The 17,636-nt window shown below is 40.4% G+C and overlaps 1 protein-coding gene and 1 long non-coding RNA gene across 5 annotated transcripts in view; one reads left to right on the top strand and one right to left on the bottom strand.

The window, feature by feature from the left end:
- The first annotated feature begins 5,240 nt into the window (after window positions 1-5,240).
- On the top strand, window positions 5,241-5,743 carry LOC132590192 (uncharacterized). The gene is made up of 2 exons (XR_009556647.1): window positions 5,241-5,281; window positions 5,482-5,743. It is a non-coding gene; the product is annotated as an uncharacterized LOC132590192 (long non-coding RNA).
- A 16-nt stretch (window positions 5,744-5,759) lies between these two features.
- DENND5A (DENN domain containing 5A) overlaps window positions 5,760-17,636 on the bottom strand; it is a 135,019-nt gene continuing 123,142 nt past the window's right edge. For all 4 annotated transcript variants that reach the window (XM_060263147.1, XM_060263148.1, XM_060263149.1 and 1 more), the window contains 3 exons: window positions 16,022-16,145; window positions 14,645-14,813; window positions 5,760-7,591 (listed from right to left, as the gene is read on the bottom strand). In XM_060263147.1, the coding sequence (XP_060119130.1) occupies window positions 7,408-7,591; window positions 14,645-14,813; window positions 16,022-16,145 (477 nt within the window). In that variant the 3' untranslated portion in view covers window positions 5,760-7,407. The remainder of the gene's footprint in view (window positions 7,592-14,644; window positions 14,814-16,021; window positions 16,146-17,636) is intronic.

Genomic DNA, 17,636 nt, shown 5'->3' with positions numbered 1-17,636 from the left:
AGAGTTTATTACATGCCTATGGTAAATTCCAATCCCAGTCGCAGTAAAACAATACTTATGTCAATTATGTTGGCAGGCAATAATCAAAACTTGACTAGGATGGTTGCCAAATTTGGCTGGATGGCTTATCGAGTTAGGGAAGAAACAAAGATAGGGTTTTTAGTTTAGTTTAGTTTTAGATGTTTTGAGATTTAAATTTTACTTATATTTTATGTATATTTTAGAGGATATCTTATCCTATAATTGTATTGTCTTTTATCTTTATGAACTGGATTTTTATAAATTGTTTGCTGGTCTGATACTGTTATAAATTCAGTATATGGAAAGCATCATTATACCATCCCCATTTGATCTGTTACACTGAATAATTCAACAATTCCATATGATAAAAAAATACCAATATCAGGTTTATGTTTTGTCTTTTCTGCTTTTGAAGATCTTCACCCAAACAATGTACAATATTTAGAATTTTTTCTTCCTTCATTAAGATGACCAGTCCTGCGTTTACACAGAGGCTGCCGTTTAGCTAAAGCGACACCTGAGTGCATGCACGTGTGCAATGCCTACTTCACTACTAGATTCAGGTGGGTAGCTGTATTGGTCTGAAGCAGCAGAACAAAGTTTGAGTCCAGTTCACCCTTAGGGCCAACAAAGTTTTATTCTGGGTGTAAGCTTTCGTATGCATGCACACTTCTGCAGATTCTGGGTATAAGCTTTAGTGTGCATGCTTCAGATCTAAAGAAGCTTATATCCACTTTTGTTGGTCTTAAAAGTGCCACTAGATTCAAATTGACTTAGCTATACAAGTTCAGATTGTTGTTAGGAAGTGTCATGAGCCCTGATGAGGAGGAGCTGGAAGGGTTAACAGACCTGGAAGAGTTGCCAGCCAGTTCCTCAGCTGAACCAACAGCAGCTGGCCCATCAATCACTCTCCAGGCACCAGTGTCAGCTGGTGACGATCAATCTCCTCCAAGCTCTCCTCCTCCCATCTCAAGAGTTTGAAGCAGGTTCCGGAAAGAACTTTCAGAGCGAAGACATGAGGCATGCCGAGGCTTCAGATCTCTCAGCCCTGAGTTCTAGCAGAGTCACTGCCACCCAGGGAGCAGACTGATTGAGACTCCCATATAGCTCCCACCCAGGACCTGGTAACCTTGTGTAAGCAACAAGTCTATTATCTGGCTTGCATCCACGCTCCTTCCTGATCCTGACCTGCTTGATTTCCTTGGCACCCTGACCTTTTTGGGCTTTTGGACATTGACTTCTGATTCCGGTTTGTGATTCTGCATTTGTGACTTGGCTTCTGTTTGACTTCCTGGACTTTGACCTTGGACTGGCTTTGAACTCCTGCCTGACTGCAGCCTGAGAATGTTACAGGAAGTCACATTTTAAATCTTCCCCCAGTTTTAACTGTATCGGACAAGAAAAATCTAGCCTAGCCCTTTACAAGCTGTGTAGGTTTTTAGCCTGGACAAAATTATGAATGTAGGGGAATTTTGAAAAATGTATGCTCTCAACTAGAGTAGCACTGTGCATTCTACTACCTCTCCACTCTGACACTTCTTTACACCTCATTCTCCTGCATGTATATACTACCTCTTCTTCCGCAGAGACAGAGTCTTGGGGACTGTTTGATCTTGTTTGTTTAGTGAACATTATGCCATGTACAACTGTCAGTGGCTCTGACCTGGATGGTCCAGGCTAGTCAGATCTCGCAAGCAAAGTGCAGCTGGCCCTGGTTAATATTAGGATGAGAGAGGACCATGGAAGACCAGGGTCACTATGCAGAGGCCGGCAATGGTAAACCACCTCTGAACATCTCTTGCTTTGAGAACCCTGTGAGGGCACCATAAATCAGCTGTGACTTGATTGCACTTTCCACCACCAACAGTCAAAGGTCATGTCTGAGGCCTGCATTCTGTTCTGCCATGGGCCTGCAATGGCCCGGGTGGGGGTGGGGGTGGAGAGAACCATGCTCAAAATAAAGAAAAAAGGGATCTGATAAAAAAAGAAGCCAGAGTCATTTTAACAGTGGGATGTATAGACTCTGCAAATATAAAGATCTAATTAGCAGTAATGGGGAAATGGGGAGGGTTTTCCTCCCAAGCTGAGAAGGAGAGGGTAAGAAGTGTCTTGACAGAATGCAAAATTTTGGAAATAACTCAGACAAAAGGACTGCTTTCTAAAATTTATAACATCTTGATGAACTTCTTCAGTTAACGTGAATTACAAAAATACCTGCCATGGACTTAGGATATTAGTTAAATGAAGAAACATGGAACTTCATATATATGACAGGGTCACCTTTTTCAATAAGCTTGTCTATTAGAGAAAATTGTTTTAAAATGGTAAACCATTGATTTTGCCCTTTTGGAGATTACTGAAAATGAAAATACATGTTTCATAGGATGGTTCTGCCCAGCATGTAGAGCTCACTTGATTCATATGTGGTGGATCTGTAGAAAGGCGAAATGTTTTTGGAACATGATACAAAATTATTGTAGAATTTTGGAAGATCAAAGTTCTGTTAAAACTCTGTTTCTATTGAATTGTGTTAGAGCCATTCCAGTTTAATCAGTGGATCAGTAATTTGACTAAAATAGTACCTACTAAACGAGAATGGATGATAAAAATTATGACAAAAAGAACCAAAAAAGCAGAAGATGCAGTGGAAAATGAGATCAATAAATATAGAAACCTGTATGAGTTTCACTGGTCAGGGGATCTGCAACATTATAAAAAATATTATAGATATAATAGTCACCTTAAATTGGTGTACACAATGTTTAAAATAATATTTAAAGAACAGTAATAATTTAGTATGAGCACATGAATTTTACAGATTATGAAATCCCGATAGGCATAAACTGAGTTGCATTGCAAGAAATGCCTACTCCCTCAATAGATCTATTTAAAAATGTTCCTAAACAAGCAGGGGGACCCACAAGGTCTTGCATGTAAGGGCTTCTAGGGGATGAAATTTAAAAAAAGATGGATCCCAATAGTCCTAGGGACAAGGATGGGTAAAAAGGTAGTATCCTGGCAAGAGACAAGGGTAATGTATGCTCAGGATACAGGAGAGTGCTGAGACTTCATTTTGACCAAGCCAAAGCAAGATACATTTCAAGTGAGGTGGGGGGTTCATATTTTGCCCTAAAAGCTAGCAACTGAGATGGGGGTTCATATTTTGCCCTAATCTAAGAGCCATAATGCCACCAATATGATGGCAAAATGAACAATTATCTGTTTGTGTGTGTGTGTTTTTTTTTTGGGGGGGGGGACTGAATTCCCATCCTTTAAATCTCCAGAATCTGTATGAGCTTCTGGTCAACAGCACCACCTAGCTAGAATAGTTCAGCTAATTTCAACCATTCTGTCCTGTATGCCATAATTTTTCTCTAGCAATATTATTTATGTTACTTACAAATGGCTAATTTTTCTAGGCTAATGTAGATGACCAACCTTGGTTGGGTTTACAGTAATCTAGTTCAAGATCTATACACATGGTTGTTCTGGAAAGTTAATACTGGCCATATATAAAATCTTCAGCTGCCAGAGATGGCACATTAAATCAATCTCACTGGTCATGTCAGAAGAAAGCTTTATTGCAGTTCAGTAAAATAATCTACATCTGTAAAACATTTAGAATTCTGAGTTACAATTAGGAAATTAGAAAAGAAACACAGTACCTGGACTTTCTGTTTGGGTGCTGTAAACTTCAATGGCTGACCTTTTATATATCCTTGAAATTGATGCTGTATCTTAGGGGAAGTTAATAATCACCCTTTAAGTATAAAAGGAATTACAAAGCTGAGAAGTAAACATATAGCTTTCAAGTATTTTTTTTCCAGCTCTCCAGACATCTTTAGCCATTACAACAGAAATCATATGCTGAGCAAGAGTTTGTTCTTGTCGAGAGGTCCATTGCTGAAAAATCTGTCCACAATCTCATATATACACACTCCACACAAAAATGAATTCTGGGATATAAATCATAACTAAAATATTCTGAAACTTAACATACTTTTCAAAATATTTCATAAAATATTCCTCTAGATATTGAATGTTATTTAAAATGTTATGTGCCTGGAAATAATAATTTCCTTCTTAAAAGAACAAATCTCCACTACCTGTAAAGATATTAAGGAAAACAACAATTATAGGATAGTATTTTATTCTGGCAATTCCATAATCAAATTTGGTAAGAAAATAGGACACAGTGTTCATGTTGTGTTGTAAGTCTATATACATTTAGGAGGAGAAAAGAGGTTTTATAGCACATTTGCAAATATTTTGATAGCCTGTTTGGGCATTAATGCTTTTGCAGACTACAGCCGTTGTGTTCACCTTTGCCAAGCTAACAACATAAATTTACCCTGGCTTTGTGGGCAAATTCTCACATATAGTTGATGTATGTAAGTTGAATCTGCTTGTGTGCTTGAATTTCAGCACCCCTCCCCCAAGAAAAAAGTATTAAGTACACACAGTGAGATTATAATGGAACATTGAAAATGTTGATACAAATTGGTATTGCCACAAATTCAGGGACTGTGATATTTTTCTGAGGACACTGAAGAGGCTAGCTCATAAACATATTTTGTATTTAATCCTTTCAGGCACAGCTTTATTGGTAGGATTGGTGCAAGATCAGTTTCAATTTTTCCAACATAAGGAACACCAGTTATATGCAGTATCTATGCCTCTGACAGGTACTGCAAGAGCAACAAATCCATTTTTTTATCTCTGAAGTACTAACCAGTGTATGTATGCAACATATATACCACATAAATAAATGGCTTTGAGAAGGCTTCTCTATTTTAAAAGAAGCTTGGCCAGTGAAATGAGAGACTGATTTTACAAGACAACAAGGTTCACAGAATATTTAATTTTTCCTTTATATTTTTACCTAGGGATAGAATTCTAGCAGGAGCTCCTTTGCATGTTAAGCCACACGCCCTGATGTAGCCAATCCTCCAAGAGCTTACAAGGCTCTTTTTTGTAAGCTCTTGGAGGATTGGCTACATCAGGGGTGTATGGCCTAATATGCAAAGAAGCTCTTGCTAGAATTCCACCCCTGCTTTTACCTAACCATTTTAGCTGCCTTTAAAAGATTTTACTTGTAATAGTTTGTCCTAAGGACTTGGTTATGATCAATATGTGGCACCTTGATTGTGTAGGAAAAGGTCTAAATAGATTTTAAACAAAAATATGGTAATTTTGCCTTAATACAAATGATAGAAAGGAACTACCAGTTGATACTCAAGATTTCAAAGATAACACTGAAGTAAAGCTAGCCACAATCAATGTTCCCTCTAAGCTGTGGAGTCACGTAAGCAAAAATTCTATTTTGTGAGCTACTGGCATTAAAGTTGTGAGCTAATGAATAAATTAGTTTGCTGTGGGGTCATTTTTCCTGAGCCAAGAAAGATGAGTAAGCTGGGGACTAAAAAACCATGAGCTAGCTCACACTAACTCAGCTTAGAGGAAACACTGGCCACAATGTATGTTCACATAATTTTCTTCTTCAGTTGAAGTAATAAACTGTGCCAGTTATAATCAAAGGAATGTTTTATCTTGTACAGATACCCAATACAGAACGTGTAAGATTAGGGAATGTGAATCTGCAACAATGAATTTATCCATCAGCAGGCTGCATTCTTTCAGATATCCAGTGTATTTCCCACAAATTGACCTGGCTAAGGTACAAAATAAAGGTATACAAACAAGTATTTCTTAATGTATAAAAGATCAACACAAGAAAGTAAAAATAGTAAATTTAATACATACATGTGCTATACTTTTAAGTTATTGGAATAAAAATGACCACAAAATGTAGGGAATAAAGAATAAAACTACATGTTGGAGAAACTGACAATTGAAAACTCTCTTATCACCACTCCTTATGTTAAAGAGCCTAGTTGTTGTGATAATGTTTATACAGTGATAACAGAGACTTAAAACCCTGTACAGAACATCTTAGTGTTTCCTCAGTTAGGTATGCATCTCCTTGGGACAAGAACAGTTGCTTCTAGGCATTCACTAGATTTTACAATTGGGGTTTTACTACTGAAAAAGTCCACAAATTCTGAACACTATGAGGGTAAGCTATTTTTACACATGTACAAGCATCCAAGAAATACAGCTTTTTAATTAAATACAAGAATTAGCAAATATGAGCACTCAAGCATTTCAAACCAAAATCTTACATATGTTCTTTGTGTTCTGATGTTACCAAGAGAAAGTCCTGAAACCCCGACATAGCATTAGGCTGAGGAGCAGCATAGGCAAGTCAGAGTAACAGTGATCTCGCTCACACCCAACCCCAAATATTTCCACCAGCATGTGCTGTGATGTTTAAAAAGCTGTGCCAGTTTTGAAATGATGTCTCACAACTGTGAACCTGTTGCTGTGTCCCATTCTAAGTACTTGTGTGCTGTTGCAGTAAATTTGGGATTAGACAGTTATTACATTAACGATATTTGGGCTTTAAGATTACTTTAGGATATATCAATTTAAAAGTTATCACATATAAACAAGTTAGGTTCAAAAGGCAGCTCCACACTGAAATGTACTTTGATAACCAAGATTCTTACTTTGGGCCTTTTATTTAGAATGGCTGCACTCTATTTAGATTCCCAAATCGAACACACAATGGACATGTAACAGCTTGTTAAGTACATTGAATTTTTTAAAGACAAAAACATTACAACATGATTAAAAGTTAAATAAATATTTGTCAGTTAAAAACACACTTATATTTTTTTCCTGTGCAATTTCATATCCTATAAAAATATCACTGATCTCTGCACCTTTGCATGGTTCTTTCCTCCAAAAGTCTGCTGAAAAATAATACTGACAAGAAAAAAAAAGATTTACTGACAAATTCAATGCTTCAAGGCTAAAAAGAACTATTTGAATTTTAATTCTTGTGGCACAGCAGTGACTGAACACAGAAAAGCAGTGATGATAATGTTAACAATAGAACAAAACATTAGTTTTAAAGTTGCTGAATGAGCCTTTGCAGAAATGGAATGTGTGCATTATACTTTGCAATGTACAGTCTAAAGGCAAGTTCAGAGAATGCCAAGAGCCTCACTGCACCATTTTCTATGGCAAAGAAATATTGCAGCTTTAAAATAAGCTACACAATAATTATCTAACTCTTTCACATGAAAGGTTTAAAAGCAAATCAGCAAATAAACTCTAAAATCAATTTATAGGAATCTTTTCCCTTTCTATATATTGGGTTTACAGCTTCCATTTCTCCACACTCTTTTTGGAGCTTCCCTCCAGAAGAGTTGCGTTGAGTGATGTTAATTTCTGGAATTCACAATGCAATGTATTAACAGATAAAATCTTTGCATACTAGTAAAAGTTTGTTGCTTTTTATGGTGCTTGCAGAGAGGCAGGTCAGATGTCAATTCCTTTAACAAGGGATGCCTCCAATGTGATGTTGAACTCTTGCAAGGTCTGCAGTACCCGGATCAAGGAGTTCACTAGGGTATGATCCTTTATCAGTGCTGTATCCTCATACATCTGAGCTGTGATGGAGCAGTCTGCCAACAAAGCAATCCAATGGTGCAATAGGTGGTCTCTGTAAGGGAGAGTTTTATGCAACAGAAAGTTTACAACAGTAGTACCACAAACTGGTCAGCAGAGCAAATGCCGATATAAGGAGGACTCACATTTCCCCCAAAGAATCAAGTTTTCAACTTGGTAATAAACTTGGATCTGGCCTTGCTATTAAAACATATTCATCAGCTATGTCCATTACTAGAATACAGCTACTGTCATAAATGCCTTGGTGATTTCCACATTAAACTACTGCAATGGACTTTTATTGGGGCTGCCCTTAACGACTGAATGCACCAACATTTTTATCAATTCCTTATGGGCTGCTGTGCACAAGTTAAGATGTTCTTTTGACCTTTAAAGCCTTGCGCTACAGTACCTTTGGGAGCATTTTCTCCGTGGGAACTCAACTCAAAAGTGCTGCAGGGGCCCAATTTGGATTAAAATCACAGCACAGAGGGTGGCGAAGGGCTCCTGTTTTCTGCCTGTATTTGTCCTAAAATGGCCTCAGGTGGTGTTATTTGCCCAGGGAACTTAAAATACAAGCATTCAGTTGATAGGTAGTCCCATAATAGGGCAAATAATGCTCCCTTGTTGTTTCAAGTTGGGAAAATGGTGGAGGTGGAAGTCAGAAGCTCTTCCTTCCTCGACTAAAGTCCCAGTCTGAATCTGGCCCCTACAGTGCTTCTGAATTTCATTTCCTAACAGACACTGACAATTGGTATATTGCTGCAAGTCCCTCTGCTCACGACCTGAGTTCGATCCCAGCGAAAGCTGGTTTAGGTAGCCGGCTCCAGGTTGACTTAGCCTTCCATTCTTCCGAGGTCAGTAAAATGACTACCCAGCTTGCTGGGGAGAAAGTGTAGATGACTGGGGAAAGGCAATGGCAAACCACCTCATAAAAAGTCTGCCATGAAAACGTTGTGAAAGCAACGTCACCCCAGAGTCGAAAACGACTGGTGCTTGCACAGGGGACTACTTTTACCTTTAGATTAAATATGTGCAGTCTGGATCCTAGATGGCCCCCTACCACTTGCTGAGATTTACTAGTGAGCCTGCTCTCCCGTTTCAGCATATGTATGGGTTGTTGTTGTTTTTTGCATTGTGTGTGTGTGCGCGCGTGCAAGCCCAGAAGTCATTGGTGACCTTTAGTGACACCTACTGGGGCATGGAGGACATTCAGAGAAGTGGCTTGATAGCCTGCCTCTGCCTCCTGGTATTTTCTGGAGGTCTCTCTTCCAAATACTTGCCGGGGTCAGCCCTGCTTAGCTTCTGATGAAATCAGGCTTGCCTGGGCTATCCACGTCAGGCCCTGTTTCAGCATATGTGGATGCTGTTACAACTGCCCCCATTGGTGGAACCAACTGCCGGAGGAGGTAAGAGCCCTGCGGGACCTTGCCCAGTTCCGCAAGGCCTGCAAGACAAAATTATTTCAGTTAGCCTTTAACTGAAACTGCCAATATAGCAACTTTATGGGATGCTTAAGAATACTAAATGCCATCTGTAATCTAAATGGTAATTAGCACCAAATTGTTTTAAATTGTTTTAACTGTTTAATTAATGTTTATTTTAATTGTTATTGTGATTTTATTGCGTACTGTGAGCCGCCCTGAGCCTGCTTTGGCGGGGAGGGCGGGATACAAATCTAATTAACTAACTAATTGTCTTCTTGGTCCCCCAGCCATTATCTGCTAAGGTTTGCTGGAAACCAAGTGGGTCTGGCTATTTTTTTTTAAAAAAAATTCTTCCCAACCTCCTGTCCCTGGGTTCATTACTCCAGCAGTTAGCTGTCAACAAGAGAATTTTATCCTGGCTCTCTTGCATACTAGATACTAGAAGCTTAGAGGTGCATGTATTCATAAGGGTTAGCCTGGAGCTTTACAGGCTTCTGTTCCTTCTCCCACTTCCCTCTCCCTCTCTCTTCCCCACATCTAGCAGAGTTTGGTCAGTATAAGCATAGCAACCTGACTAAATGTGTGTGGGCTTCTACACAGTCAGTTTACACTAAAAATAATGAGTAAAATTAATATTTAATATTTAATATCATAGAAGGCATAGATAACCGGGAACAATCAGCAGACAAACAAGTTAGGAAAAATACTGATAAAAGGTATCTTGATAATTAATCCTATTACTAAATCTCAACATTCCCCTCCTGGGAATGGATCTAAGACCAAGCATCTTGGCACAGTCTAACAGCGTCTGTCAGAGTTTGGACTCCAGTCTTGACAACAACAATGCAGGCTAACAATTTTGTAGATTTTTCTGCAGCCTGAGAGCCACCCTCCCCGCAACTCAATTAGAAATTAAGGGTGTAGGCTCTGAGTTTCCCTCCATGCATGCTTTTTACCAGTAACTTCAAAGGTTTGGATAAGAGAGGTTAAGGCAATACTGAAGGAAATTAGAAATAATCCATCACAGCTCCTTTGATAGGTCAGGCAATTGGTGAGATGAGCCCTGGATTCAATTCTATTCTTAGCTCCACAAATCACCATATACCCATCTCTCCCTTCCTGGGATACAACTTTAGGATCTAATAACCTCCACCTCACATTTAAGTCTATGTTATTTTAACTATATGATTTATCCTTTCTTAAGAGATGCAAGATTAGCACCCACTAGAAAGAGGGCTTTCCTCCTTGACAGTTACCTCAATATTATTGAGCTACTATCCAGACTCTTCATGCTTCTTCATTTAGGGGGAAGGTAATTAAAGCATTATTCTCTCAAGCTTTTGGAAATGTAACCTATTTGGATGAATCTGTGCAAAAACCAGTAACTGCAGTTTTAATTATTGTTGTAACGCGTTTAGATTTGTCTGATAAGGTATTATTTTAATCTCTCTCTCTTTTTCTTTTGTATTTTGTTAAAATACAGATTCTTCATATAAGAAAGGAGGGGGAACAAGCAAGGAACAAGGTGGATCGTGAGCCTGGTAGTGATGAGGTGTGGTGTGACATCAGAATGCAGCCTAGATAAACAACTGTTCTGACAGTACAAGGCTGTTTTTTTTTTTTAACTTTTTTGGCATATGATGCCTACAAACTAGTCCTTTAGAATTTAAAAATTTGTGGTCTTCCACCAGCATGAGTTAGTTCAGTGTAAACATACTTTAATTTATCTCATGTTCTCACATTTTCTGAACATGACCAGACTAGTGGCAGCTGATTATAAGGATAAGTCATAGTTGTAGAAGCACAGATGGGCTTTGCACCTATAGTAGCCCACATGACGCAAATGGCGCTATCTGGCTCTGATTCAATTCCAACTTCATTATAATAGGTTATTACTAAATATCAAACATGCACATTAGAAGGCACCATGATGGTTAAACTGTCTTTATATCAAAGGCTAAGTGAACAATGGTCCTGCCATTCTCCATCCTATAATGTACATTGGTTTCAACTAGGGATGTGCATTCGGTTCGGCCGAACCGTATTTACAGCCGAATCAGCACTGATTCGGCTGTATACGGAATAGGCTGCAGCCGATCCCCATAGGCGCCCATTACACGGCAGCTGAATACGGCTCGCCGTATACTCCCGAATAGCTATTCGGAAGTATACGGCTGTCAATTCAAAAGGCGGGAAAGTAGCTTCTGCAGCCTCAAAGGAGCTGCTTGCCTACTTTCCCGCCTTTAGTTGCTTTTTCCCGCCTCTCCCATAGCCTCCCTGGGATCAGGGAGGGGGGGAGGGGGAAGAGGAGCCCCAGCAGCCAATCCAAAGCATGCATTTGCAAAATGCATTGCAAATGCATGCTTTGCAGGGCTTTTTAAGGAGTCTTCCTGGCTGGACTCCTCCATTGCTGCTGTGTTGGTTGGTGTGAGAGATTGTGCTGCTGCTGGCTGGCCCTTGGCTTCAGCTGCTGCCTGCTGCTCTCTCACTCAGCCTTACGAGACTTCCCTGGACTAAAGAAGACAAGGTAAGACAGTCTTGGGGTTCTTGTTTTTATTTATTGTTGGTAAAAGGACTTTTTAAGACTCAGAGTCCCTTTACTTATCCAGATTTGGGTGGTGGTGGGGTAGCTTATTTGGGGTTAGGGGTTTCTGCTTGGGGAGGGGACCTGGGATGGGGTTTTTTTTTGCCAATTTGCCCATATCTTAATTTAGTGAGAGGACTTTTAAAAGTGCAGTGTCCTTTTACTTCTCCTGATTTGGGTGGCTTGGATTTCTTGGGGTTAGGGTGAAGGGTTTTTTTGGGGGGGAGGGGTTGGCAAAGTTCCTGTATTGTTAAAAGTTATTTTTTTTACTGTTTTAAAAGTATTCAGTGTTTGATTTGTTGCTGCTGTGTTGTGCTGTGTTGTGCTGCTGCTGTTACTAATTTCCATTGTTTAAAAGGCCACTTTTGTCCCCCTTTTCCTGGTTCTAGTTTGGGGGGGGGGGTGTTGTTGACTGATTTGGCCTGAGCTTTCTTATTGGTGAAAAGGCCATTTTTTAACACTTGAGTTGCTTGGCCTTTTCTCCTGTTGTCCCTTTTCCTGGTTTGGGGGTGGGGGGTGGGGGTGTTGTTGACTTATTTGGCCTGAGCTTTCTTGTTGGTGAAAAGGCCACTATTTTAACACTTGGCCTTTTGTGATTCTGCTGGTTTTGTTTTGGTTTTTTTAAATTACCTCTGGTTGGTGTGGGGGTTGGCGAGGGTGTGTGTGGGCTGGGTCACTTTCTTGTTTTTATAGAGTAGATTGTGTGTTCTGTGGTAGGGAAGCTTAGCTAGCACCTGGGTGAGAGACCCAGAACCAGCAGGCTTGTTGTGGTTGGCCAGCTCTCCTCGTGTTGTTTGGGGCGGGGCTGGAGAGCTGGCATCTGTAGATTGTGTGTTCTGTGGCAGGAAAGCTGGCACCTGGGTGAGAGACCCAGAACCAGCAGGCTTGTTGTGGTTGGCCAGCTCTCCCCATGTTGTTTGGGGCAGGGCTGGAGAGCTGGCATCTGTAGATTGTGTGTTCTGTGGCAGGGAAGCTGGCACCTGGGTGAGAGACCCAAAACCAGCAGGCTTGTTGTGGTTGGCCAGCTCTCCCCGTGTTGTTTGGGGCAGGGCTGGAGAGCTGGCATCTGTAGATTGTGTGTTCTGTGGCAGGGAAGCTGGCACCTGGGTGAGAGACCCAGAACCAGCAGGCTTGTTGTGGTTGGCCAGCTCTCCCCGTGTTGTTTGGGGCAGGGCTGGAGAGCTGGCATCTGGGTTTGCTGCAGCCAGGTCTGCAGAGCAGACCTTGAGCAGATTTGTGTTTTGTGTGGCAGTGACGTTGGCAACTGGGTTTATATTGGTTCCAGGCCTGCAGGGTCCATAGAGTAGATAGAGGGATGTAGTGCATTTGGGTCCTATAGAGATTCTCTGATGTGAAGTTAGGTTTGTCTTTGGGTGCCCCAGGAATTGGACCCCCTGGTCCAATTTTTTTTGGCCTTGTGGGTTTTGTGTGGGACAGTGCCCTGAAGCTGCACAGCAGTTTGGGGGGCTCTCCTCAAAACCCCCTGCTCCCCAGAGCCACTTTTCCCACGACAATTACAGTGACGAAGTGGCTAATTGGGCTTTCCCCATCATTGTTGGCAATGGGCCTTTTGGGGAGCCCAAAGACAGGGGCCCCCTGGCCCAATCTTTTTGGGACTTGGGGAGGTTGGAGGGGAGAGTCCCCTGCAGGTCCCCTGCAAATTTGGGGGCTCTCCCTCAAACCCCCTGCCCCCCAGTAGCCTCTAATTATGCCCTATGTTGCCATTGATTTCAATGGCCCATAGGGTATAATGATGGAATAGGGGCACCCTATTTGGGTGCCCCTGGAATTGGACCCCCTGGCCCAATCTTTTTGGGACTTGGGGGGTTTTGTAGGGGAGAGTCCCCTGCAGGTCCCCTGCAAATTTGGGGGCTCTCCCTCAAACCCCCTTCCCTCCAGGCGGCTTCAAATATACCCTATTTGCCATTGATTTCAATGGCCCATAGGATATAATTGGGCCGTATATTCGGGAATAGCCGCGCATCTACCGTATATGCGGCTATTCCGAATGCGGTATTCAGGAGTATATGGGGATTCTGAATCCCCCCCACCACCCTGTATACTTCCGAATCCGTGTAAATCCGATTTTTTTTTTTTTGCACATCCCTAGTTTCAACCTCTAGGAATGGTTCTGTTCAGTAACACTGCGCTCAGTTGGACTAGCATGGTATCTTGGATTGGTTTGAGACTATAACTTACCGTATCTTTGCTACTGTAACAATCCATAGCATGGAGTTACCTTAAAGACAGTTTTCCCTATATAATTAACTATAGAGCTGTAAAGGACCATAAAACCCTACAGACAAATTCTCTTTTTTTCTTGGGCAAGAACAGCTATTCACATGATAAGTCAAACTACATATCACGGGAGGCCAACACACACACACGAAGGATCAATGACAACTGGAACTGGGAAAAGTTAATTCACTGTCCCATGAGAAAGCTGGGGCAGTCATCAAGTCATCTGATGAGCAATTTATCTGACAGCACCATGATCTATATAACTATGTCACTCATTGTGACAGATCAGTTTGAGTCTAGTGGCAGTTCTTGTTGCCTCCACAAGGGAAAAAGTTGAAGAAATCAAGGTAATATGCAGGTTGTTTAGTGTGCAAATAGAAGGTGTTTCCTAACAGGAAATAAGATACAAATATATGTAAATTTGTTCTGAATTTAATGAAGCCCTCCCCAACCCTTTCAAGGAAGATTACTATATATTTTCCCTAATGTCTAAATACTTCAATTCCTAACCTCAATTTGGTATTTTCAATTTGCAGCCACAGGCTGTTATGCTCATAGCATTCCTGACTTGAAACAGTTCTTCCTCTCTTCTGTATTACACCTCTGACATATTTATAGTATTTTCTCTCACCCTCCTTTTTAAAAAACTGAATTCTCATTTTCTGTGATCATCTTGGTTGCTGGTCTATCTTCAGGTTTCCATAACCTCATAGATTAAGTCTGAAAACATGTAATTTAGTAAAGCAAAATTTGACTACCACAACAAAGACAAAGAAAACTAATCAATGCAAAAGTAATTTGGTCAGTTGGCTAACATGCAACATATCTACAAACTAATCAAAGCATTCTTTAATACCTTGCTCCAAGGCATACCAACATCTGAAACTTCCCATCCTTCCCAATGTTCCTAGGAGTGTTATTGATGGCTGTGACAAAGCGACAAAAACTCCTGGCCCTTGTTTGCCAGTTTTCCTCTGGGACCAGTTCATTTTGATCTAGAGCTTCATAATATCCTTGTGCTTTTTCTGAAGACATATAAACATAGAGTCAGGGAAAACAATACTCTCAGTAGTTTACAATGATAAAAAAATTGCCCCAATTAATACACACTGGTTGCAGTTCAATTACTATATCATTAAAAGCAGAAGCGTCTTGTCACCTACTATGAAATTAGCCTAGAATTTATAATGCCAATAAACGGATCCAGTGTATAGATATTATGTACTCCTATCTCTGAAAGAATTGATAATAAGGGGATTCATTTATTAATCCCCTTAATTTACTCCGTTTCATGTGGCACAGAGTTTTTGTACACTATATTTCCATCAGTAGTGTGCTTGTACTGTATTGTGTGGGTTTTTTGTTCCTTTTCCACATGTGTTTTACTCTCTCTGGTGGTCGCTTCACTCTCTCATAGCTGTTTCTTTTGGGGGGTTTTATGAGCACTATCGTAAAAAACAAACAAACAGAGAAACATCTTTGGAAGACTGAAGTGCCCATTAGAGAGAGCAAAACACATGTTGGGAAAGAAAATCCCCTGACACAAGTACAGGCATGCAACTGATGGAAATTAAACGTGCATAAATATCTTAGAAAGACTGTATTTTAACGATTTTCCCTCTGTAGTATTGCTTTGATGCACTTTAAAAGCCAAATTGGATAAATGTAACAGTGGCAGATCAATTTGTTTAAACAAAAAACTCTATATGATTGGGGCAAAGTGGTGGGGGATGAGATTTAACTGGCAAAGTTCAGAGCCTTACCCACCCCACACCCAGTCCCTAACCTTCATGTAGTCTTGGTTTCTAAATGGCTATTTCTCTGTTGAATGCCATGCTATTAGCTGAAGAGGTAAATTCCTTCCAGGCAGACATATTGTGGAAAAGGTTTATCATATATTTTTCTAAGCAACTGAATCTGAACTGTGTTTAACACAAATGTATCTGCACATTCACATCTAGTTTGGCCACACACCCTTTCAATACTGAAGCTATATACTGACTACTTCGTTTCACAAGAAAAAAAGAATTTGCTAACTCTATCGTAAACAGTCAAACATTTTGTTCTATTGTTAAAAGATGTGTTTTTCAGAAAATATTTCAGATTCATTTTTATGTGAACAGAGAATCCATATTTTAGGAAGATGCAAGACAGATGAAAAAGACAAATCTATTGGTAGTAAACAAGAGACAGCAATCTGCTACAAACCCAGCTAAATGATCTCTGTACTTACCTAGAAAGTCCCAAATAAAAACATTTTTGAAGAGCCTGGGTGATTTAAATCCATGCTGAAACACTTGCTCAAGGGCTGAGACAAGCCCACCTTCTCCACAAAGTAGAAGTGTTAAACTGCCTCTCTGCCAATATTAAAAATATTTTATTTTTTTGTAATGTCTGGTTCATGGATAATATGAATACATCTGCTACCCATTACAGCTAGGTTTTTATAAAAGCTAAGAAGATACACAATATTATACATCTGACCTAAGCCCTACCAAGTTAATACCAGTATAATGGTTTGAGCATCACACTAGGGCTGAGAAGAACTAGGTTCAAATATGCATTCAGCCATAAAACAAACTGGATGACACTGGACCAGTCATCTACTCTTAGACTAGCCTAACTTACAGAGTTGTTACAGGATTGAGTCAGTAGCTATCTATCAGTTAATGGTTTTCATCAGAAAAAGACCCAAGAATAAATCTCAAATAGTTCAGGATTTTATGGAGTGCGTAAATGTCACTAAAAGTAGATCTTATTTAAAGGTTAAAAAAAGGTAGTCCCATGTGCAAGAACCAGTCATTTTCAACTCTGGGGTGACGTTGCTTTCACAACGTTTTCATGGCAGACTTTTTATGGGGTGGTTTGCCATTGCCTTCCCTAGTCATCTACACTTCCCCCCCCCCCCCCAACAAGCTGGGTACTCATAACAACAATACTTAGATATCTATTACTTCATATCAGGAAAAAATGAGTGGAGGTGTCTGATGAAGTTTCAAATGGACTATTCTCATCTTTGAGATCAGGCAGGAAAGAATTAACACAGCAGTTACATTGTTTGGATATGGCCTTGTTTGGATATAGTGCTTGAACCTTAACCACAGTAAAGTGATTTGTAGAAGTTTTGCAGAGTTTGGGAATCAGGAGTGTCCTTGTGAGAATTCCCCTGTCTCTCTTCACCCAAGTTCTGTGTTAGATGGACCTGCTGATTTTTTCTTTAAATTGCCGTTAAGTTGCAGCCAACTCATAGCAACCTCTCATGGGGTTTTCAAGGCCAGAGATGTTCATAGGTGGTTTGCTATTGTGTGCCTCTGCGTCACAACCCTGATATTGCTTAGTGGTCTCCCATCCAAATACAAGCCAGGGCCAACTCTGAGATCTGACAAGATTGGGTTAGCCTAGGCTACCCAGGTCAAGGCCCTGCTGATTTTACATTATTTAAATTAAACCTACCTATGGATTCTAAACTTACTTGAGAACACTGATTAAAACTTGGCACAAAGCTACTACAAAACAAGGCTTGGATTAAAAACACAACTAATGGTGCTCCATTAGCCGCATGAGGCTCCCCGCCCCTGGTCCCGTATGCCTAACAATAAATAATTCTGCAGGCCAGGGGACTCTCAGGAATGGCATGAGAAGTGGTAGAGTGTTTCTGTGAGAAAGAAGAACCACATCTGCACTGATGGAAGAGAAAGCACTTTTGCCCCCTTCATCCTCATTATTTTAGCCCACCAGTCCACAGAATACACATTCTGCAATCATAGGAATCAACATTCTCAGAGCTGGAAGAGACTGCTGGGGCAGGGGAAAGTGGGGTAGAACTGCAGCCTGTGTGTGAAGATCTC

This window comes from Heteronotia binoei, chromosome 21 (genome assembly GCF_032191835.1).
Source record: "Heteronotia binoei isolate CCM8104 ecotype False Entrance Well chromosome 21, APGP_CSIRO_Hbin_v1, whole genome shotgun sequence".
In the NCBI taxonomy this organism is placed as follows: Eukaryota; Metazoa; Chordata; class Lepidosauria; order Squamata; family Gekkonidae; genus Heteronotia; species Heteronotia binoei.
Note: the sequence above shows the minus strand (reverse complement) of the source record. Positions and strands in the feature narration are given on the sequence as shown.